This window comes from Plasmodium vinckei (assembly GCF_900681995.1).
Source record: "Plasmodium vinckei vinckei genome assembly, chromosome: PVVCY_07".
Classification (NCBI taxonomy): domain Eukaryota; phylum Apicomplexa; class Aconoidasida; order Haemosporida; family Plasmodiidae; genus Plasmodium; species Plasmodium vinckei.
The window spans coordinates 234,986-259,236 of record NC_051299.1 but is presented as its reverse complement, the minus strand read 5'-3'; the positions used below and the strand labels follow the sequence as shown (position 1 = coordinate 259,236).

General features: G+C 23.9%; 9 protein-coding genes across 9 annotated transcripts; 4 read left to right on the top strand and 5 right to left on the bottom strand.

The window, feature by feature from the left end:
* Positions 1-60: 60 nt before the first annotated feature.
* Positions 61-1,398, bottom strand: PVVCY_0700740 (RWD domain-containing protein, putative; the record flags this gene model as incomplete). The annotated part of the gene is made up of 5 exons (XM_008627974.2): positions 61-116; positions 215-371; positions 541-702; positions 879-988; positions 1,200-1,398. 5 exons carry the CDS (start codon positions 1,396-1,398, stop codon positions 61-63), a joined length of 684 nt encoding a protein of 227 aa, XP_008626196.2.
* Positions 1,399-2,424: 1,026 nt separating this feature from the next.
* PVVCY_0700730 (RNA-binding protein, putative) lies at positions 2,425-3,520 on the bottom strand (the record flags this gene model as incomplete). The annotated part of the gene is made up of 3 exons (XM_008627975.2): positions 2,425-2,781; positions 2,891-3,340; positions 3,461-3,520. 3 exons carry the CDS (start codon positions 3,518-3,520, stop codon positions 2,425-2,427), a joined length of 867 nt encoding a protein of 288 aa, XP_008626197.1.
* A 3,313-nt stretch (positions 3,521-6,833) lies between these two features.
* PVVCY_0700720 (histone acetyltransferase GCN5, putative) lies at positions 6,834-10,942 on the top strand (the record flags this gene model as incomplete). The annotated part of the gene is made up of 4 exons (XM_008627976.2): positions 6,834-9,554; positions 9,650-10,064; positions 10,184-10,695; positions 10,781-10,942. The coding sequence occupies 4 exons, from the start codon at positions 6,834-6,836 to the stop codon at positions 10,940-10,942; spliced, it is 3,810 nt and encodes a 1,269-aa protein (XP_008626198.2).
* Positions 10,943-11,772: 830 nt separating this feature from the next.
* Positions 11,773-13,689, top strand: PVVCY_0700710 (alpha/beta hydrolase, putative; the record flags this gene model as incomplete). The annotated part of the gene is made up of 5 exons (XM_008627977.2): positions 11,773-12,234; positions 12,316-12,908; positions 13,015-13,052; positions 13,157-13,444; positions 13,589-13,689. 5 exons carry the CDS (start codon positions 11,773-11,775, stop codon positions 13,687-13,689), a joined length of 1,482 nt encoding a protein of 493 aa, XP_008626199.2.
* Positions 13,690-14,149: 460 nt separating this feature from the next.
* PVVCY_0700700 (inner membrane complex protein 1i, putative) lies at positions 14,150-15,610 on the bottom strand (the record flags this gene model as incomplete). The annotated part of the gene is made up of 1 exon (XM_008627978.2): positions 14,150-15,610. The coding sequence occupies one exon, from the start codon at positions 15,608-15,610 to the stop codon at positions 14,150-14,152; it is 1,461 nt and encodes a 486-aa protein (XP_008626200.2).
* A 1,128-nt stretch (positions 15,611-16,738) lies between these two features.
* On the bottom strand, positions 16,739-17,878 carry PVVCY_0700690 (lipoate-protein ligase B, putative; the record flags this gene model as incomplete). The annotated part of the gene is made up of 1 exon (XM_008627979.2): positions 16,739-17,878. The coding sequence occupies one exon, from the start codon at positions 17,876-17,878 to the stop codon at positions 16,739-16,741; it is 1,140 nt and encodes a 379-aa protein (XP_008626201.2).
* Positions 17,879-18,768: 890 nt separating this feature from the next.
* On the bottom strand, positions 18,769-19,244 carry PVVCY_0700680 (conserved Plasmodium protein, unknown function; the record flags this gene model as incomplete). Its single annotated transcript, XM_037634164.1, has 2 exons — positions 18,769-18,921; positions 19,200-19,244. 2 exons carry the CDS (start codon positions 19,242-19,244, stop codon positions 18,769-18,771), a joined length of 198 nt encoding a protein of 65 aa, XP_037490306.1.
* A 1,137-nt stretch (positions 19,245-20,381) lies between these two features.
* Positions 20,382-22,301, top strand: PVVCY_0700670 (DnaJ protein, putative; the record flags this gene model as incomplete). Its single annotated transcript, XM_008627980.2, has 1 exon — positions 20,382-22,301. One exon carries the CDS (start codon positions 20,382-20,384, stop codon positions 22,299-22,301), a length of 1,920 nt encoding a protein of 639 aa, XP_008626202.2.
* Positions 22,302-23,281: 980 nt separating this feature from the next.
* On the top strand, positions 23,282-24,241 carry PVVCY_0700660 (dicarboxylate/tricarboxylate carrier, putative; the record flags this gene model as incomplete). Its single annotated transcript, XM_008627981.2, has 1 exon — positions 23,282-24,241. The coding sequence occupies one exon, from the start codon at positions 23,282-23,284 to the stop codon at positions 24,239-24,241; it is 960 nt and encodes a 319-aa protein (XP_008626203.2).
* Positions 24,242-24,251: the final 10 nt, after the last annotated feature.

Genomic DNA, 24,251 nt, shown 5'->3' with positions numbered 1-24,251 from the left:
ATGACTGAATAAAAAAAAAAAAAGTTAATATTTTCTGTACTGTGCATATTATTTACATACTTAAATATCTAAATCGATTTCACAAAATAATTCTTCGTTACACCATTTTGCTTCACCTAAAAAGAAAAATGACATAAAAAAAGAAAATACATAAGTTTTACAAAAATATAATAAATAATTAATATAGAATATATATAAAAATATTATTAATAACCATCTTCAGAATCTGCTTCAGTTAAATCAAGTTTGCCTTTCTCAAAAAGTTCTTTCCCTGTAGGGTTATCCGCATTATTAATATTTTTATTTTCGGGTAAATAGTCTTTATAAAACTCCTTTCTCCATGCATTGAATTCTTCTTCGGTTACTCGATACTGTAAATGTATATAAAAAAATATGAACAGCAATAAATTTTTTGTTTTTAATTATGTATGTTCATAATAAAATGTACCATTGTTAATGTATTTTTTTTTTTCCATTTTGGTTGTAATAATAGTTGTACATGCACACAGTCATTTATAAAAAATATATTTTTTTTTTAACCTTTTCTTCACAACATTCCTTTACTTCCAAAACATTTTCGTTGGTAATTTCATTTGTTGTTTCATCAATCTCTTTGTTTATATCAATTTCATTTGACTTAAGTTGCCTCTCAACCATTTCATCGTACATGGATTTTTCTTCTACCTCTTCCAAAATGTATGTCTGTTAAAAAATATTTTAAAAAATTACGGGTTAATATAATTTTTATTCCATAATGGTACAAACAGAATAAACGAAAATATGCACATACTATATGGATAATGATATGGCTAATATTGGGGTAAACTGATTTAAAAATTATGTATTGGTCATGCAATTATTGCAATATTTATATTTACCCTTATGTTTTCGACTATATTATAAATCATGGTATATCCCAAATTATTTTCAATGGTCTCTTTAATTTGTTGCTCTATATTCGCTTTTAAAGTCTCAGATATGTTTTTTCCTAATAAAAAAAGTAATGATATATATGTATATTTAACTAGAATAATATTGTCTGCATAATATAAGATGGTGTATGTATAGAAAAATCATAAGGGAATAAATGTAAAATTAATGTGACATTGACATATAATTTAATTTGTGAAAAAAATAAAGTTGATGGATTGAAGGTAAGGATGTATAGGTAGAAAACATTGATATGTGGTGTGTGCTACCATCGACGATTTTATATATAGGAGCTTCATTGGGATAGGTTTCTGTATATTCAAATTGTATGTAAAAGGATTGCTTTTTATTTTTATTGTCAATAAGTATTTTAAAGCTATTATCATTAATATTAATAAATTCGTTAGTATATTCATATAGCAACGATAAACTTTCCTTTTCCGTTGCTTGCTCGCTTTTGTAATCCATGGTTAATAATATTTATATATATATATATTTTTTTTTTTCAAAAAATTTGTCCTTAACATTATATAAAGATTATACCATGTATATTGTAACTTTTTTTTTATAAAATAAAAAGAATTACGTAAATTTAGGATTGTGAATATTTATATAAGGTAAATAAAAAACAAAAAAAATATATGTATGAAAATTTCTAAGGGAAAAGGAAAAAAAAAGAACATTACGACGATATTTGCTACGGCACTTTGAAATGCGTCCCGCTATTTTATTTATTATACATATTTTGGCATGTGTTTATTATATGTTTCCTATGTTTTTTTGATTTGTTTGATACTTGACATTTTTTTCTTACATATTTACAAAATTAATATGTAATAGTTTTACTATATTTAATTAGAAAAAAATGTGTTTGTATAATTTCCCTCTGTAGAATTTAGTAGGTAAGCAAATATTGAGGGTATTATAGGCAAACAAATATACATAATAAAAATAGATATACATGTCAGGTATTTTAATATAATAGATATTGGAATTACAAAATGATTAATTTGGTTGAAAAAAGGAAAACAATTTTTTTTCATATGCATTTACAAATACGGTAATAGCATACTAAATTGATAAAAAAATATTTGGGAAATAACATCAATAAAATAGTGCGGATATAGAGAATATTTGTATTTATATAATTTTTTAAATGTATACTTTATTTTCTTATTATGACAAATGTTTCTGTTGAACATCGTTAATTTATATAATATAAAAATAATAATGATATGAATATGTACATACAGAAATTTTACCATATTAAAGAAAAACATAATGATAATATAGATACCAATATATAAATATATAGATATGTATAGTTGAAAAAAAGTCGTTTAAAACGAAAGGTATGAAATATAAATGAAGGTATATAATAAAAACAAGGGATTTAATATTTATGAAAACATGCAATATATTATATATATATATAAATGATTATGTATGTGTTACATATAAATAAAGAAATAAAAATATATATTATTATTATTATTATCTACTTAACGAATAAGTATTATATCTCATTTGATTTGGAGAATCCATACCTCCATACATTAAATGTGTCATATATGGTTGTGGATGGCTTCCCATTATAGGTTGTTGAACTGTATATGGCTGTGCAGGTGTTAATTGCGGTTGTGCTGGTGAATTTAGTTGAATATAATGTTCTTCACCTTTTTTTAATTGTACTTTCAAATGTTTGCCAGACACATAAAATCCATGCATACCTTTTATAGCATTTAATGCTGATTCAGGGTTATTAAAACTGACAAAGCCATATCCTTTATTTCTTCCGTTCGCGTCTCTCTGTATCCTCGCGCTTACTACGTACCCAAAGTGTTGAAAGTGCTGCACCAAAAAAAAAGGTGGGGATGGGATATGTTTCAAAGTATTTGACGTTGCAAAATGAGCAATGTTACGACATTTTATGTTTTAAAAATTTTTAGGCATGGCTTACCTGATAGAGCTCCATATCGGTCCAGTGTGATGGCAAGTGGAATACAAAAACATTAGCCCCAGGAGGACCAAAGGAAGCAACAGTATTTTTTGCGGGGTAATTGACTGGCGCTATTTCTTTAGGCTTTTCCCATTGAGAATGGCCAGTTACCGAATTGTAATAATATGGATGGCCATCTGACGTTACATGTTTTTGCCATATATTTTTATTAATAGAATTTACTTGCATATCATTTGTATTATTATGTTTATAACTTGCAAAACGCACATCTAGTGGCCTCTGGCTATTTGGAAATATACATTTGTAATCCAAAGATTCGATTGCTTTATATGCTTCGGATCTTTGTTCATATGTAATAAATGCCCAGCCTCTTGGACTTTGAGCAGTGGCTGGGACATAATATACTTGAACTACATTTCCATACTTTGCCACTTCTGTTTTTAGTTCCTCCTACAAATTTGATACAAAAAAAAGGGAATATGTAGAGAAGTGAAAGAAATATTGCTTATTTATATATGCATTTGTAGAGATTCTATAGAAAGTTTCATTTTATTTATCAAATGAAATTACCTCAGTAACGTCTTTGGGAATACTTCCTACAAATATCTTCGAGGAATTCGCTATTGACATTTTTCTTTGTGCACTTGTAATATATTTTTAGGTATATTTTAAGGTTAAACTGTATACGTAAATATATATATATATATATATATAATATATAGGGATATATATATATATATATTTACATATGCAGTTTCGCCTTATTTAAATTATATATAATAGCCATCAAACAAAAAGCGACACTTCACATTTAAGCATAAGCTTTTATGAAGATCTGTGTTAGATACATGTATGTTAGGCATATATATACGTGCAAATGTGTCTTAATTTTCAAATTATATATAATATTTTTAAAGAAAAAAAAAATAAAAAAAATTATATGGTGATAAAAAAAAAAAATACAAAACATACAAGAGGCTATACAAATTTTCGTAAATCCAGTTTATATTTTTATGAGGATTATTTTATTTTTTTTTTTTTATAACTTTTAAATAAATATATATATAGTTTGGGTGTTACTTGGAATTATGTTTCATTTTATAATTATATATTATTATAATCATAGCTTAGCCTGCTTCCTAAATATATCGGCAAGTCTTTTGCCCTTGAGTATTATTTAATTTTAATTTGTAGTATTATATTTTTTTGTATTTCTTTTATATTTCATTATATTTCGCAAATTATGTATTTTATATATATATTTTTTTTGGCTTTTTTATATTTATTTTACTAATTGTTATTATATATATATTTATTATTTTTTTTTTTTATAAATATATAAATAAAAATGCGTTAAAAATATATTCTCTAATTTATCCTCTTGCTACAATCTGCTGCTTCATATTTTTTTTCTCGTAATTATTAGATGAAAATATTGCTTGCTAAATTATTTTGTTTTGCCAACTCATCATGCGCCTATCCCATTCGCATTTATAAATTTTAAATCTTTAACCGTTTGTATTATTTTTACAATTAAAAATTATATAATAATGCATTATAAAACATGCAAATGATATTAACATTTATATACAATTTATATTAGTTTATCATTTTATACAATTTTATATTTTTTTATTGTCAAAAATTATTTATATAATATTTATCTCTTTTTCTTTTTATTCTTTTAATCTAGAGGATGTTATTATAATAGACGTATACGGTTTTTTTTTGCGACAAAATAATAGCATATAAAAAAAAATAATAATAAAATGTTGGAATAAATAAATTGGCAATATAAAAAATGGTAGTTAAACTAATAACAAACTAAATTAAAAACAAAAAAAAAATAAGTGATTGTACCTTTAGTAATTTTTATAGTAGTATGTATATCATATAAAAATCGTTTAAAAAAAAATAGTAAAGATTTGTTTTTTTTAGTAACACTATAATAATGCTAATATAAAATATATTTACCATATTATGTGTATCTTATATAAAATATATAGGCCCAACATATGTATAAATACATACGTGCATACATATTATATATCTTAATTATGTACTAACGATGCAAATATAAATTCATTTGTTTATCCATGCTTAGTAGTAGAGTAGCAGTAGTAGAGTAGTAGTAGTATAGTAGTAGTGGTAGAGTAGTAGTGGTAGTTGCATGGGGTTTCAAATTTTTTATTTATTTTATATTTAAAATTGGATTGCACATGCAAAATATAGAAACCATATTAATATTAAAAAAAAAAAATAATTTTTTCATAGTGTGTAATCCAAAATAAGATATTTATGTGTATGTTGTACGTACAATACATTGTAACATATGCAATGGGGAATTATAAGCAGGTATATTTTTTAAGTAGTAAATAAGCAAATATATAACTACACTATTTATGTTACTTCTTTTGTACATTATATGTAATAAATGGTAATATTTTTTATTCATCATATTTTATCATGGTAAATATAAAATTATATATTTGAAAAAATAGTTATATGTTATATAAACAATATGATCTGAATATTTTTACGCCGATTTTACTTTTTTAATATAAATGGAAATAAAAAATGAAAGAATAATATGGATGTAATATTTATATAAGTTTATGTAAAATAAGGATGTTTTATTTTTTGTTGTATAAATGGTGTTCTCTTAATTTTAGTCTGGGTGAGTAGGGATATTTTGAAACCGTAAAAATGTTGAAAAAGTTTAACTTAAAAAAAATTGTAATTTAAAAAAGTTATGCTTAATGATTTTCAAATGTGGGTTTCATCAAAAGACATGGAGGTGCCGAAATTTATTATCACCCCAAAGAAATAAAAAATAAAAATAAGAAAAATTGTATATCCATGCGAATTTGCTTGTATATATTGGTCGAGCAGTATCGCTACTTTACTACTACATCATTGTGCAGTTATTTACTTCACTTTATTTTAGTTTGTTCTAGTGCAAACATTGAGATGGAACAGGTTTTTTCGTATTATAGATATAATTAACCATCTTAAGAATGAATAGAAATGATTTGATGGGAGTAATGGATTATTGATACATGAAAATGTGTGTTCACCGATTTGTGTAGTTTTTCATTAAGTAGTTATAAGATGAAAGAGTAAAAATGAATTTACAACAATCGTTGTAGTGGTAGGTATAATACATATGAGTATTACAAAACATATACATTGTCTGTTCTGTTGTTAAAACATTTTAAAGGAAGTATGGATGCGCCGAATACCACCCCACTTTGCCAATGATCAAGTATTTTTTTACTAGTAAAAAATTGATTAGGTAAAAATATAAAATGTAAAAAAATAAGAGGATTAAGGTGAATATAAGGAAAGGATATAATAATAACAGAAGATAAATAAAAGAAATATATTTTGTTTATTTTAAAATGGTACTTTAAAATGGTAGGAAAGAAAAAAAAATAAAATTTTCCATTTATAAATATATAAAAATAAAATAAGAAAATAATTATTTTAACTTGTTTTATATGATAAATATATATTTCTTTAAAAAATTTAGTTATATATTTTGGAAAAATAGTATTAAAAAAATATTTAAATGCATACCATGCCATATATATATATATATATATATATATTTGATATGCATGGCTTTTTTTTCCCCCTGTTTACAATAAAGTTTTATTAAGTTTTCATATTATGTTTCAAATAAAATTGATATATTTTCTTCCCTTTTTAAGAGTTGTTTTCATAAAGAAGAAAAAAATAATAAATGGAAAATTGATGGATGTAAATTTTTAAAAAATATGTTTGTTTTATATATATTTTTTTGAAATAAAAATTAAAAAAAAAATAAATTTTTAATCTTATTAATAAATTTGGGCCTTCCCAAATATACAAAAATATCATACTATTTTATTTTTATTTTTTTTTATTTCATTATGAAAAAATATAACGGAGGAAAAACAAAATGGAATGTATTGTAGTCAGTGAAAACAGTAGGTTTTCCTTTTATCATAGTCTTTTAACCAATGGGAATATTTACAATTACTTAGATTTGATACAAGTTATTGGAAATATTCATAATAAATATACAGAAATAAATGATATAGTTGATAAGGTATATAAAGAGAGAACAGACTTATTGAATTATGTTAAAAATGTGAAAGAAAATGATACAAATTTTGAAAATTTCCAAACAAATTCGATCAAACAAAATGTACACCCATTATATATGTACATACAAGACAACCTAAATACAGTATCTATAAATAATCAGTTTATAAATCCATTGAACGATGCAAAATTTAATAACAAGTGTGAAGTAACACATGATAAAAATTATAAACCTGATAAGGGTAGTCAAACAGGTGATAGTAGTATTCCCCTTGAAGGGAATACATATTTCCCCATATTAAACAAAAGGCAGTCTGAAAAGAATGGACAACCATTGTTGAGATATAATGAGGCAATTCGAATGTGTAGTAGTGTTGAAAATGAAAATGGAGGCAGTGAAAATGGGGAGAATGTTAATGAAGGGAGTGGGAATAGTGAAAATGGAAATGAAGGAAGTGGGAGTGAAGGATGTGGAAATGCTGGAAGTGGAGGAGGAGAAAATGGAAATGGAGGAGAAGATGGAAATGGAGGGGATGGATGGGAAGATAAAAAAAAGTGTGAAAATGATGAAGAAGAGGATGAAGGAAAAAATGAAAATAATATAGAAGAAGAAGAAAATGTTAATACAAATGGTGAAATAAATAATTTATCAAAACAAATGTATAACGAACAAATAAAAAATAAAATAGAAATAAATACAAAGCATGATAATATAATTGGGAATATGCCAAATAATATGATTGGAAATTTAGGTGGGAATAATATAAAATATGATACATTTCAAGGAGATGACAAAATAATGATAAACGGAAATTATATTAATAACAATATTAGCACTTCTTTTAATATGAATAAAAATTTAATGATGAATCAAAAAAATATAAATTTAAATATATCAGGAAAAGGATATAGAGGAAATAAAATAAATGAAGGAGGTAAAACACCAAATGGAATAATGGGTAAAGAAAATGAGGAAGAATATCAAAATGATAATATAAATAATAGTGGAATTTTAAATGATGGTAAAAAAGATTTTATAAAACCAGATGGAATGGATATAAATAATATGAACAGCAATATTGGAAATAATCCAAATATGTATAATCAAATGATGGCTAGTCATATAAATCGTATGAATAATAATAATTTATTAATAATGAAAAATATGAATAATTTTAATCCTATGAATTTTCCTATGAATTCTCATAATTTTAATATGATGACACCATATAATAATATAGGAAGTATAATAAATAACAACATGCCTAATATGGCTAATAACTTTATGTTAAACCCTCAAATGAATGGAGTTACTAACGATATAAATATGGGAAACCCTTCTAGTAGTATTCTTGGTATTTTAGGTAATCCATCTTATAATAATAGTGGGATTCCAAATAATGTTGATCCAAACTTAAGTAAAAAAAGTTTGTCAATTTCTATTGATAAAGAGAAAAGTAATAAAGATAATGGAATAAAAGGTGTAAATAATAATGAAAGTAATGAAAATGGAAAAAAAAATAATGGTAAAAATTTAAGTAATAAAAATATAAATAATGTTGAAGGGGGAAGTAAAAATAGTATAAAAAATATACGTATTGAAAATTTAAAATTTAATGATAATGTAGATTTAAAAAATGTTGATGGAATAGATTTAAGTCCATATTTTGTAAATGGAAAATATTCTTCGAAATTATCGAATGATGATAAAATATTTAATATAATTTATTATATTGTTAATAATTCATTACATGAATATTTAACTGATTTTTATAATACCGAAGATTTGGGATATAAAGAAAAAGAAGAAATAGAGGAAGATGAAAATGTTCATAGTGTTTTAAAAAATGGAATTACTGGTGAGGGTAGAGAAATAAATTCATTGACCCCAGATAAAAATGGAAAAGAAGAACAGGATGGGTTAGTTGAAAATCCCGACCAAATTAATGAAACTGAGGAAAATAATAAAAATAAAAGAAATGCCGATGAGGTTGATGGAAAGGGAAGTGATAAAGAAGATGAAGATGATGATAGTATGATACGAAAAAAAAAAAAAATAAAAATTGAAAATGAAAATAATGGAATAAATTCTGTTTCGAAAGATAATCAAATGGATGATGAAGAAAAAAAGGATTTTAATATGACTAGTACAGATAAATGTATGAATAATTTGAAACAAGAAATGAAAGATAATGAAAATAATTATATATTAGGTGAAATAACAAAAAGTATTTGCTCTATAATAAATTTACAACAATTAATGCCTGTAAATACAAGATTAAATAATCCTGGATTAATTTATGATCCAAATTATGAAACTATATATTCAAAATGGAAATCCTTTTTAAAGAAAGAACAATCAAGTGGAAATGTTATAAGCAAATGTTTTTCACGAGATTTTTTACATACTGTTTTATTATGTAATTATGATAGTATAATTGAAGATTTAAAAAAAACAGCAGTGAAAAAAAAAATAAAATATTTCTTTATTCACCTTTGTTTGGAATCTGATCTTCCTATTAATGTTGCATTGATGCTCTTTTTGAATGCAACGAAGCAGAGCGACAAGTTGCAGGTACGTCTTTTGCCAATAGGCATTGCATATCTCATTTTGTATTACATATATTATACATGTATATTTTATTTTATTTTATTTTTTTTTCAAAACAGTCCTTACTTCCATCCGAAACTGGGTTAGGATATTTGCATCGAGATGCAGGAGGAGCAAAAGAAGAGAACATGGGAATTATCACTTTTGAGTGCATAACAAATGATAGAGAACCAGATCATTTAATTAAATTAATAACATTAAAAAATATATTTTCAAGACAACTACCTAAAATGCCTAGAGAATATATTGTTAGACTTGTATTTGATAGAAACCATTATACATTTTGTTTATTAAAAAAAAATACAGTAATTGGTGGTGTATGTTTTAGACCATATTTCGAACAAAAATTTGCTGAAATTGCATTTTTAGCAGTTACATCAACAGAGCAAGTAAAAGGATATGGTACTCGTCTTATGAATCATTTAAAAGAGCATGTCAAAAAATTTGGAATCGAATATTTTCTAACATATGCAGGTAATTAGTAATCCAACTCTTTGTCAGTTTATTATGTTTACGAGTTTGTATAAGTTCATTTTTATTTACATTGACTGACTTAACAATGAATACCCTTTTTTATGTTCTTCCTTTCTTAGATAACTTTGCTATAGGGTACTTTAGAAAGCAAGGATTTTCACAAAAGATTTCGATGCCCAAGGAAAGATGGTTTGGATATATAAAAGATTATGATGGAGGTACATTAATGGAATGTTATATTTTTCCAAATATAAATTATTTAAGATTATCTGAAATGTTATATGAACAAAAAAAAACTGTAAAAAAAGCTATACATTTTATAAAACCTCAAATTATATTTAAAGGATTAAATTATTTTACTGAAAATAAAGGAGGTAATTTACATCCTAGTAATATACCAGGTTTATTAGAAATTGGTTGGAAAAAAGAACATAGAGATATGACAGCAAAAAAAACTCATCATAAAGAAATTCAATTAAAGGATCAAATTATAAATGTTCTTGATTATTTGGAAAAACAACAATCTGCTTGGCCATTTTTAAAACCTGTCAGTCTTTCTGAAGCCCCAGATTATTATGACATCATCAAAGAGCCCACTGATATTTTGACTATGCGAAGGAAGGCCCGCCATGTAAGTTTACGCCACGTGCTTTCACTATCCACTTTACATTTTTCACTCTACATTTTCACTTTACATTTCTTTCCGTATTTTGCAGGGGGAGTATAAAACGAAGGAAGACTTTGGTATTGAGCTGAAGAGGATGTTTGATAACTGTCGATTATACAACGCTCCAACGACGATATACTTTAAATATGCCAATGAACTACAAGCCTTAATCTGGCCCAAATATGAGGAAATCAGTGAAATGGCAAAGTAACATTTATTCATATATTCGTCGACGTATGTGGATATACTTGTTTGACATTTTTGAAATAAACAAAACAGAGGATATTTGCATATAGATATAAATATAGAACATTAGTTCAAGCTGCTTTATTTTTTTTGTCATTTTAATTATATTTTCATTACATTTTCATTACATTTTCATTACATTTTCATTACATTTTCATTACATTTTCATTACATTTTCATTATATTTACATTACATTTTCATTATATTTTCATTACACTTTCATTATATTTTCATTACACTTTCATTATATTTACATTATTAACTCCGGCGAACTTCAAACTTAATTGATATATTTTTTTATTTAAAAAGAAAATAATATATTTATAAAATTTTTTATTTATTATGCTTATACATTTTACGGGTATATTTATCATTCGGCATGTCTTTTTTTTTTTTTTTAATAATAATATTATATTTATTTACAAAAGGGAAAAGTATATAATCCTATGTAGTCATAAATATGTGCATATATTTTATTCCATAAATATGGATATTAATTATTTTTGAAAAAAAAAATTAAAATGAATAGGAGTATATAAAATGTAAAACTTTTTTTTTTGGTTAAAAATATTGAACTTGACAAATATAGTAGGTGATAGGATGATATTTCTCTAAAAATTTAAAAATAAAACAGAAAGATAAGTTTCTTTTGCAAGTTTGCAACGTACATTTTGCTTTTCATTTGTATAACGTGATTTATTTAAAGAAGAATTTATGAAATATTGAAAATACTTTTGCTAAGTTGGCAAATTTTTGAATGAACTAGGGATATGTTTCACTTGTACGAATTGCTTATGTTTTTTTTAAGGTATCCAAGAGATAAATATGATGAAGGATTTTTAGGTCCGATTTTTTTGCAGTTTTATGATAAAAACTATTATAGAAGGGATATAATAATAAAAAATCGAAGAGGAGAAAAATTAAGATGTTGTTTTTTTACTCCATTTAATTATAGTGAAAATACTCCTTGTGTTATATACACACATTCTACTAGTAGTTGTCAATTAGAAGTTTTAGATATATTACATATTCTTTTAGTTTGTGAGTGTTCGATTTTTTCATTTGATTGTGCAGGTTGTGGATTATCAGATGGATATTATTCAACGAAAGGTTGGAATGAAACTCAAGATTTATATTTAATTTTAAACCATTTAAGAAATGTAGAAAAAATAAAAAATTTTATTCTTTGGGGAAAACATTCTGGAGCAGCTAGTTCTATAATAACAGCTGCTTTAGATCAAAATATAAAGATGTTGGTAATGAGAACATATAAAAAGTTAATTTTTTACTCATATATTATTCATACTATTTTGTTTACTTTTTTTTCAACTTGCCAGATTTTGGAATCCCCTTTTGTGTCCCTAATTGAATTGTACAAAACCACATTTAATTTGTGTGCGAAAAAAAAGAATGAAATAATTTTTAAAAATATTTGTTTATATTTCACAAGAAGAAAAATAAAAAAAAAGTTTAATTATGATATAAATAATGTATGTCCAGTATTTTTTATTGAAGACATAACAATTCCAACGATTTACATAATCTCTAAAAGTGATAGCGTTGTCCATCCTGCTCATTCATTATATTTAGCATATAAACAAAAAAAAGCAAAAAAAATAATTTATATAGCTGAAAAAGGAGCACAACCACATGAAGCTTATACATATGATAGTAAATTAATTATAGCTATGAAATCTATTTTATATAGTCACAATTTTGAAAATGATATAAAAGATAAAATATTTGATTTATCTACATATTATAAATTATTTACATTTTTAAGAGAAAAATATGCATATGAATTTGATTACATTGATAAATTAATAACTAAAAAAATTAATCAAAAAAATAAAATAATTGATAAAGTAAAGAAGTTTGTTTGTTTTAAATATCAGTCAAAGCTTTCGCTCACTTCATCTACCGGTTTAAAGTACGTTCAAAGTGTAAAATTTATGGATATTCATCATATTTATATGTGCATAAATGTGTTGTAATTTATTTCCTTATTCATTAATTTGCTTTTTTTAACGATATAGCCAATCCACTGTGGATTCTTTGCGCACCTCAAAAATATGTAAGTCCCTCGATCGAAATATAGACAGAAATAATACTCACAGTTATTTGTTACAAAAAATGGGGATGCATTTATTATTTTTTTATTTTCACTTTCCCTTGTAGATGAAAATGAATATGCATTTCAGACCGAAGAAAATAACGATGACTTCCTACAAACATGTGATCAAATTAATGATTCAGGATTTTCTAACGATTACCAAGATGTATTTTCAGATGAAGATAATATGCTAGATAATCCACATGAAAATAAGCATATAAATAAAGATTGTAATATAGATAAATTCAATAAATTAAATGAAGCTAATAAAAAATTTGAAGAAATTCAAGGAAGTACCGAAAAACCTTTCAAACTGTTACATATGCAAAGCTCAAGAAGCTCTTTAAAATCAAGTATAATAAAAGAAAAAATATAATTACATAATGATCTATATAAATAAATTGAAAAACATTAAATCGTTTCAAGAACATTGCACACATTTTTTTTTCTTCATGATGCAAAATATTTACAACTTTTTATTTTTTTACGTTTTTTAGATAAAAAGACTTATAAAAAGTCTCTAACATGGAATAGCAACTTGCAAAGTTCTATTACATATTTCAAGGAAGATTGCCCATTAAGTATTCAAAAAAATTAATAGTCATGCTTCCCTTCCTATAGTACATAATAGTCCTTATATAGACAAAAGTATATACATTACAAAGTTGACATGGTTAATCATTTGTTATAATCCATTTTGCACTGTTTTAATCTATATATTTATTCTTTGATCTAATTAATTAGTCTTATTTTTTTTTTTTATCAAGTTATGCTATTTTAAGATTTATTCGTAGCATATGTACATACATACAGCTACCTCTTTTTGTTTTATATATAATGTTTTAATTTTTTATAATCTATATAATATGTATAATATTTTTATTTAAATTTTGTTTGTGATTCGAATAAAAAAATACCCAAAAAAATACCAAAAAAAACACATAGAAAAAAATATTAAGGTTATCAAACAAAAACAAAGACATTATTTAAGCATGGATAAATAAATACATATTCTATATGCATACATTCATATGGTTATTTATTTACTTACTATATGATTATTCACCACCACAACATTTATTCATTATATTGCAAAATTTAGATTTGAATTTTCTTGGTTTTGGGGAATATTCTAGGATTGTTGCTGGACGTACAGATACAAATGCCTGACCATTACTATTAGCATAATAAGGAGTGAAACTTTTTTTGTCTACATCATATTGACTAGTATTATTGCAAACTTTCTGTGATACAGAATAATTTTCGCAAGAAATGTTCATATTTGATGGAATATGTATTTTTTGTTGATCTATTTCAATGTAATTCTTTAAATTTTCATGATATTGTTGTGACATGTTTTCATTTGCATATGATGGTATATTTCTTCTTGAGCCTGTGAATGATTCTTGAACATACTGATTATTTATTAAATCATTCATGTTTCTCTCAGAATATCTATTATCCATATTATTATAGTTAATATATTGATCATTTTTTATTAAATGATTTAAAGAGGGAACATAGCTATTTTTGTTATTATTGTGAGAAATATTTGTATAAGCTTGTTCAGCAGATTCATGAGATACTTTTTGACTTATAGGTAAGTGTATACTAAGATGAGATATGTTTTGATTTCTACGATTTTCATTTACATCATAATAATTTTCATTTAAATTATTTACATTATTCATCATATTGGAGGTATTTTCTGGAATTTCATCATAATGAGCATCTTCATTTGTTTCATCATTATACATGGTTTCATTTTTGTGTTCAATTGTCACTTTATAAGAACCTTCGCTAGATGGTGATTTACTGACAGAACGATTGCTTCCATCATCTCTTTTTATTTTTTCCTTTTCGTAATTGGATATTTCCTTTTGCTCATTAATAGCAGCTGGTTCTTCAATTGAATCTACGTTTCTATATGTTTCTTTGTTGTAAATATCTGTGTCTTCTTTTGTTATACCTACTACAGAAGTTTTATTTTCTTCTACTGATTTATTTGACGAAACTTCATTTCTGATAATATCTTCATTTTTTGGCATATTGCAAATTTCTGGAATATGTATCATATCAGTTAAAATCTCTTTTTCAATTTTATTAACTTTAAGAACTGGTATAACATGCTCGATAATTATTGGAACTTTTTTTTCTATTATATTTTCTTTGTGGATATATACTGGTATTTCTACAATTTTATTTCTGTATTCGATTTTTGGGATATGGATAATTTTTTCTTTTTCTATTAATTTAGGCTCATACTTTATTTTATCTAAATATATATGCTTGGGTATGTGCTTTGTTTTGTATGTAATTATTGGTTTTATAACATCAACATATTTATTTACATATTTGACTTCCTCTCTTTCTATGAGTTTTTCTACATACTTAGTTACAGGTACTTTAACGACTTTTTCTTGGCGTATTGGCTTGAGAATTTTGTTCCCGAGATTTTTCGAATGTTCAAACGTATATGGTACGTTAGATGGAGTTGCGTTTTCCATTTGAGATGTCATTTTTTAGACAATTTTTTTTTTAGTAAATAAAGATATAATAATTTAGTACAATTATACCAGTTATAATATTGGTTAAAAAAAAAACAAAACAAAATATGGTAAAACAAATAAAATGGTGATATAAAATCACTGAAAAGGTAAAATTTATATATATATTTTTTTTATAGACACAAATAAATCTGTTTAAATATTTGTTTATAATATGTACTTTTTGGTGGAGGGTGTAGTATTTTAAACAATATAAAAATATATTTACATAAATTATTGAGAAATTAAATATTTAAAAAATGGAATAAGTTGGAAAAGTTAATTTAAAATAAGACAACAAATAAATAATAATATTAACACAAAATATTGGAAATAAATGTGTGGCGATACAATATTTTTCCTATAAATATTAAAAGAAGGATAAAATAAATAAATTAATAAATAAGCCAAATAAATAATACAACATATTATAATAAAATTTTAATTAAAAATAAAAATTGAGTATATATCGCTTGTACATATTAAAAAAAAATAATATATGTATATATACACATATTTGAAAAATATATTATATTAATGATGTTGTTGGCTTGTTAAAAAAAAAACGCACACAAAGTTAGCTACCTAAAACATTATAATACTTAATAGATATTTTATTATATGTTCATGGGTTGCCTTAATTTTATTTAGATATAATAAATTATGAATATAGCTGTGAAATACAAATATATGCCTGAACAATTCATACAAAATTAAAAATTTACATACACCTTATAAAGCTTTTTAGCTAGAAAAAAAAATAATTATTACATGTGCATACTAAATATACTTATATTTTTATTTCAATAATTAACCATGTTTGGTCATAAATTGTGAACTATATTTTCAATTAAAGGGGTTATAGTGTGTGCATATATATTTATGCAATTTTTTTGAATAGCTATAGTAATATTATGAAGTAATAATTAATCAAAATGTGCATTCATGAAAATTAATTGAAAGAAAAATCATTGAAACTGAGCTAAATGGTTATATATATATATTGTGTTTAACCAGCTGTCTTAAAAAATAGCTTTTCTAAAAATTCATATTTTTTGCTTAATACATTTTTTAAAAAATGGAAAAACTAAAAATATTAGATTAAGCAAATATATCCTCGATATTATTGGTTATTTTTACTTTGGCATTAAAATTTTTTTTTAGTGACTGTATACAGTTAGCTGTTAATTCATTTAACAATGAATTATGTATAGCTATTTGACTTTTTCCAATGTTCCTCTTTTTGATTATTTTGTCTATTTCTTGTAGTGAAATATAATTGGTATGATCCATACCACATGATAATAGATATTTCAAAAAATTTATATTAACATTAAAATTTAATGACATACCATGCATAGATATATACTTTCTAATTTTAAGACCAATTGATATAAGTTTTTTTTCATTATAAAAAACGCCAATTGAATCATCTTTTGTGTGTGTTTTGATTGAAAATTTGTTCATAATATCTATGCCAACTTGTTGGAAATTCATTATTGTTTTATGTAGATCAAATAAGTGTTCTACATGTACTAAAGGATTAATCTCAGTGACTAATGGATAATCATTGTTGTTATGTGTTGCATATTTTTTGTCTGGAGTGTTATAATTTTCTTTGTCAAGGTTAATATATCTTTCAGCATAATTAGAAGGATAATTTTTTAAATTAAATATAAAATATAAAACTAATTGGCCTGGTCCATGAAATGTTGCTTTACCACCTCTGTTGATACGATATATAGGTATTTTATTTTGATCATTTATATATTTTTCAAAACTTTGGAAATAATCTTTTTTTTCATCATAGTTTTCAGATTGATCTATTTCATCTTTAATATTTTTATATTTGTTAGTAAAATTTTGAATTGTATATAAATAAGAGTTTTTATATATATTTCCTAAATCTTCAATATAATAATTTGCTTCATTTAAAAGTATGTCTTTTGGATTTGCGGAACTTCCTAATGTATAGCATGGGGGATGTTGAAGTATAAAACAAAAATCATACTTTTCAAGTTTATTTTTAAAATTTTTAAATTTGTCTAATTCAAATGCATTTAAACTGTTTTCATGTTGTAACATAATTTTGGATTGATGTAAAAAGTTTTGTAATTCGAAAGCAAGATTATAGTTTATAAGTTTTCTACTAAAATCAAAAATAAATATTTCATTATTCAAATATGTTCGTTGCTTTTTACATTTTTTAATATTTATTCTGTTAGCAATTCCGATGTACATTTTTCTGTTCGTTTTTATTCTTAGTCCTTTAGGTTTATACCCTGTTATTTTCAAGCTACTTTTTCCATTTTTTATTTTGTTCGTATTGCAAAGTAGCAATATGTGTAGAGACAATTGGACGATAAGCAATCTTTTTATCATTTAATCTAAATAACATGTAGAGTTAAAATAAACAAAATGATGGGAATATTTAATTATCTTATGAATATGTGGTGCATTTTCTTATATGTACAGAATTTATATATGTTACATTTATGCACATATAACTTAAAAATATCCATAAGCTTTTAAAGGTCCTTTTCATATTTCTCATAATTCATATAATATACATATTTTTTCTTATGGCTATAGCAAATAATAATAATTTACCTTTCGATATTTCAAAGTTGTAAATTATTAAAAATGTCGTAAGTATATTTTTTGAATTTGTTGAAATTGCTGAAACGGTTGAAATGGTTGAAATGGTTGAAATTACTTTTTATAATGTGATAAAAAAAAATCGGGCAGCGGGATTTTTCTCTCTATATTATTAAGAGAGAATATGGTATTGAACTTTGTATTTTGCATATTTTTTTATTCAAAAATATTTAATATAAAATTTAAAATTAATAAAAAGGTTTCGTTAATTATGTTAAAAGTTGAATACAAACAAAAAAATTATTAATATTAATTGGTGTTATAAATTTAATTTAAAATATGAGTAATACACAAAAAAATACAAAACTAATAGCATATAATACAACTTGTAATTTTCAAATAGTTGCATAATATGATATGTTTGAGCAAATACTTTTTAATATATCCACATGATACATATATATATGTGTGTGTGTGTGTGATGCCTATTGTTTATATAGGCCCAAAGAATGGCTAGAAAAATTGTTCATACATTATCCTATTAATATTTTTGGTATGAATTTAAAAGGGTTCGCTGTAAATTCATTGTTGTGATAAAGCCCGTATCCAAATATCAGTGGTGTAAAGCCATAGCACAAAAAGGGCCTTATGATATAATCGCAAACCTTAACTGCCACAAAGTATGTCTGATATAGAAATAAAAAATGGAAATAGTTTAAATAATAAATGAAATGGCTATAAACTACTTAAAGAGGAATGCAACAAATATGTAAAGAAAATTGAATATGCAGATATATATTCATATATAGCTATGTGTGTTGGATAATACTTAAGGATGTATAAATTGGCAAAAAATATATATAACGAAATATGCAGATATTTATTGTAAATTATTTGAAATCCATCGTTACACAATTGTAAAATAAAATGGAAAGTGTAAACTTGTTATGTATGCATAACTTACCATGTCATTAAACCTTTTGATAAGGGCACCTTTTTTTCCCCTCATGTTTGTATCTATTAAAAATGGTTAGCAATTTTAAGTTTGGCTATAATAATAATTTATGGGCATTCCCCTCTTATGGTAAGCCTATGTGTTTATCTTTTCCAAACGAGGAAATAAAAATAATAAAATGAAAAAATAATAAATAAAAAATAGTAAATATTATCAATATTAAAATATTGATGAATTTGCAAAATTGGGAATAGCATATAAAAATAAATAAATGTAACTTAATTTTTTAGCTCGTTTTACAAACAAGTTCTATCCATATATATATTAAATTTAAAGCGAAGTAAAAAAGTGCTTTTATATTATTTTTTAAATATTTTTGTAAGGAGATATTAATTTTTTTTTTAACAAAAATAAAGGATATATTTACGATATATGCTTATTTTCTTATTCAATCTGCATATTATTTTTTTTAAGGTGACACAAAAAAAAGCAATGAGTAATAATAAGTAGCAAGTGATAATACACCTATTTATTTTATGTAAAAAAAAAACAAAATTAATAAATATGCACAAACAAAATATAATTCAAAAAAAGCATAAAAAAATGAATGAATAAAAGATTATATTAATAGGATTGGAATGTTGCGTGGAATAAATTAAAATCCAGATTTTACACAAATTTTATAAGCAATAACATGTGCGTTTTTAGTTGATTGATGATATTGTAATAATCTCCATTAAAATGTTTTGCTATCATTGTATTGTTACACTTTACATGTAACCTTTTTTTTTTTTTTTTATTGTAGCAACAGTATTATTAATTTTTATTTTGCGATTTTTAATTTTTCACTTTTTATATTTTTTTTTTTTTTGTTTAAGGGATATTTATATGTTGTATATTTTAATGCATAAACGAGTATATTCGTTTATATGTGAACACCAGCTTGTGCTGATATAGTAGAAGATAATTTGAGTATTTTTACTTAAATAATATACATACAAATTATATTAAATATTTCAGCTATATATAAGCGGGTATGCAAATAAGGAGATTAAGCTCTTTGATTATTTTCACTGTTTACCAGTTGGCTTAATTGCACACACACATACGTACTCATTTAATAGGTCAAATTCGTAAAGCAAATACATATACATATATTTATGCGTGAACATTGAAAAGGTGATAAACAAAATGAAGCGCAAATCAATAAATGAAAATACAGGACCTCAGGGGTCAAGCGAAAGCACTGAGAATTTGGGGGGTAAAGGGAATAAAGGAAAAGGAAATAATAACGTTACCGACATATATAAGAACAAATTAAAATTTATGCGTGATAATATTATTTTGATAAGTATAATATTATCATTCTTTGTGTTAATATCTTTTAAATATTTAGAAGAAAAATATTCTATTGAGTCATATTTAGAGGAAGGAGACAGTTTTGATTATTATGAAATATTGAAATGCAAAAAAGGTGATAGTATACAAAAAATAAAAAAAAGTTATCGTGATCTATCAAAAATATATCATCCTGATAGTAATAAAAATTGTAAAGATTGTGATCAGAAATTTCGAGATATAACAAAAGCTTATAAAACTTTATCTGATTCTCGATTAAAAGAAGCTTATGATAATTCAAGAGGAAAAGTTTTAAAATTAATTGAATCAAATAGTATAAATTTAAATTGGAAAAATTATACAGATTTAGTTGAAAATTCCAATAAATATTGGATAATACAAGTTTATTCAGATACTGATAGTTTATCATTAGGTTTTTCAAAAATATGGGAAGAAGCTTTTGATAAATATCATGATTATATATCATTTGGTAGAATAAATTCATTGACTGATAAAAAATTAATAAATAGTAAAGTCCCATTTAATGTCAAAATATATCCAACCATTTATATTTTATCACCTGATGGAGCATATCAAATTTATTCAAATATATATAATGCTAATATTAAAGATTTTCAAAATTTTATAACTAACTATTACCCAAGTCATATACACAATTTGAAAGACCTTAACAGAGCATATAATTATCGTAAAAACTTTATAGAAATTAAAAAAAAGGGAAATAATTCTGCTATTACTAGTACTTATATAGATAAAAATAATATGGTTATCTTATTAACTAATAAAACAAAACAGAGTTTACCCGTAAGACAAATAGCCTTTGAATTTAATAATATATATAATACTTATTCGATAAAATATGATGAAATAAAAAATATATCTAATGATGCATTAAAACAAGAAATTATAAATGCTTTAAAAAAATTAAGTATAAAAAAGGAGCAATATATAGCAGAAAATGAAAAGATCGATTATTTTTTACTAGTAAATAGTAACAGTAAAGTAAGAACAATTAGACGTATATCTTCAAGTAATATTAAACATGTATATGCTGATGCATTACGAAATAGTATTGTTGAAATAAATTCTATAAATGTTGATTCTGTTTGTTCAACTTCTGGAGCTAGACACACATATTGTTATGCTATTATACTTGATCAAATAAATAGTGAAGATAATATAAATTATTTAAAACAAGTATATAAAAATATAAATAGTTCACATACACATTATACTTCCAAATTAGGAAATGAAAGTTCAGATAGCCAATTATTTATTCAACCGGTATATATATTAAGAAAAAATATGACAGGAAGTTTTTTAAAATTTATTAGAGATTCAAAAATTAATATGTATGATGCATTTTTATTAGATTATTCTGCAAATTCCTATGCTAGTATTAATGAAATAAAAAATTTGAGTAACTATTCACAAGATAAAAAGGATATAGCATTTCTTTCAAACATTTATAAAGATATTGAAATTTTAAATTTTGAAAAAATTCCCCAATATTTTCAACCTATTAATGTGAACTGGTTTTATAATACAAAAAAAACATTTTCCTATAAGCTTTATAATTTGTTTAGAAAAATAACAAAGGGTCAAATTATTTTATCATCAATTATAGGCTTAATATTATATCCTAATTTTAAGGAATATGGAAAATTGAAATATTTATATTTGTCTTCAACTATTGGTGTAGGAATTTTACTTACAAGTATAAAAGATGTTTTAATGTTACTTGTTAATTAGTGTATATAGAGTAGCAAATAAATTATGTACGCTTATATAAATGGGAATTAAAATTTTTTTTACAATTTTCCTTCAATTAAGTGGCAATATAACTATTTGTTTGTCTTATTATTGTATGCATTCCCAATTATGTGCTTACAAAATTTTGCATTATGAGCGCACTTATTTATTTATTTTATTTTTTTTTTTATTTTTTTTTTATTTTTTTTTTTGTTAAATTAATGGAAACACACTTTTACTGGAGAAAATATTTAAGAATATATACTATATAAGAACTTACCATTTTTTAAAAAAAATTTGGGTATGTACTTTATGGATATGCCCCAAATGTACGCACATATTTTTATATACGATAATTTATTTATGACATTTAACTATTTGATTTTTTTACTCGTTTATAATAATAATTCCATGAAAATATCAAAATTTTATTTTTAATTTTGTGTGTATTTTATATTGAAATGGAATTAAAAAAAGGTAATGAGAAAAGGAAACAAGTTGAGGTATATCCATCCCATATGAATATAAGAGATATATAATAGTGTACATTACAACGATTTTAATTTTATTTACTTAATTAATTTAAGAGTTGAATAAAATATGAAAAAATTTTATTGTTTCCATTTTTTGTTTACTTTATATGCATGCATATTATTTTTTTCAACTATTTGCATTTTTACGAATATTTTATAAAAAACACCCTTTATTTAGTTGTACCATCCATTAATGTAAATAATATAAGTGTACTTACATATGCTGCCTACATTATTTTGTAATAATATTGGCTATAGGAAATGCATATTTTTTCTAAAATTTATGATTATTATAAATATTCAAAGGGATTATTGAAAACTGAGAAGAAAAAAAGCATCATAACTTAGTAAGAAGTAAGAATAAGTATAATAAGCAAAAAAAAAAAAAAAAATATAAATTTATAAAAGAATATCTATTTTTTTAATTGTGGCATATATAAAAAAAAAATGAATAATGATATAGCGGCATATGATCTTGAATCGAGCTCTAGTCCTGATGTGAAAAAAATAAGCAATATAAAGAATGAAAAAAGTATTCTTAGTAAAATAAAGCCATTTGGTATTGGGGGTGTGAGTGGAATGTTTGCAACTTTTTGTATCCAACCCCTTGATATGGTAAAAGTAAGAATTCAATTAAATGCAGAAGGAAAAAATGCAATAAAGAATCCATTTACTATAGCAAAAAATATTATAAAAGATGAAGGTGTGTTATCATTATATAAAGGATTAGATGCTGGTTTAACTAGACAAGTAATATATACAACAGGAAGGTTAGGTTTATTTCGTACCTTTTCAGATAAAGTAAAAATTGAAGGCGAGCCATTGCCCTTTTATAAAAAATGTTTTTGTGCATTAGCAGCTGGAGGAATAGGGGCATTTTTAGGAAACCCAGCGGACTTATCATTAATTAGACTTCAAGCTGATAACACATTACCAAAAGAATTAAAAAGAAACTATACTGGTGTATTTAATGCTATATATAGAATATCAAAAGAGGAGGGAGTACTTTCATTATGGAAAGGATCTGTTCCAACTATTGCTAGAGCTATGTCATTAAACTTGGGTATGTTATCTACATATGATCAATCAAAAGAATATTTAGAGCATTATTTAGGAGCTGGTATGAAAACAAATTTAGTGGCTAGTGTGATTAGTGGTTTTTTTGCTGTTACAATGAGTTTACCTTTTGATTTTGTTAAAACTTGTATGCAAAAAATGAAAGTTGATCCAGTTACTAATCAAATGCCCTATAAAAATATGCTTGATTGTTCTTATAAATTATATAAAAAAGGAGGAATTTCAATTTTTTATGCCAGTTATGGTACCTATTATGTTCGTATAGCTCCACATGCTATGATTACTTTAGTTACTATGGATTATCTTAACAATCTTTTCAAACACATATAGATATTCTTCA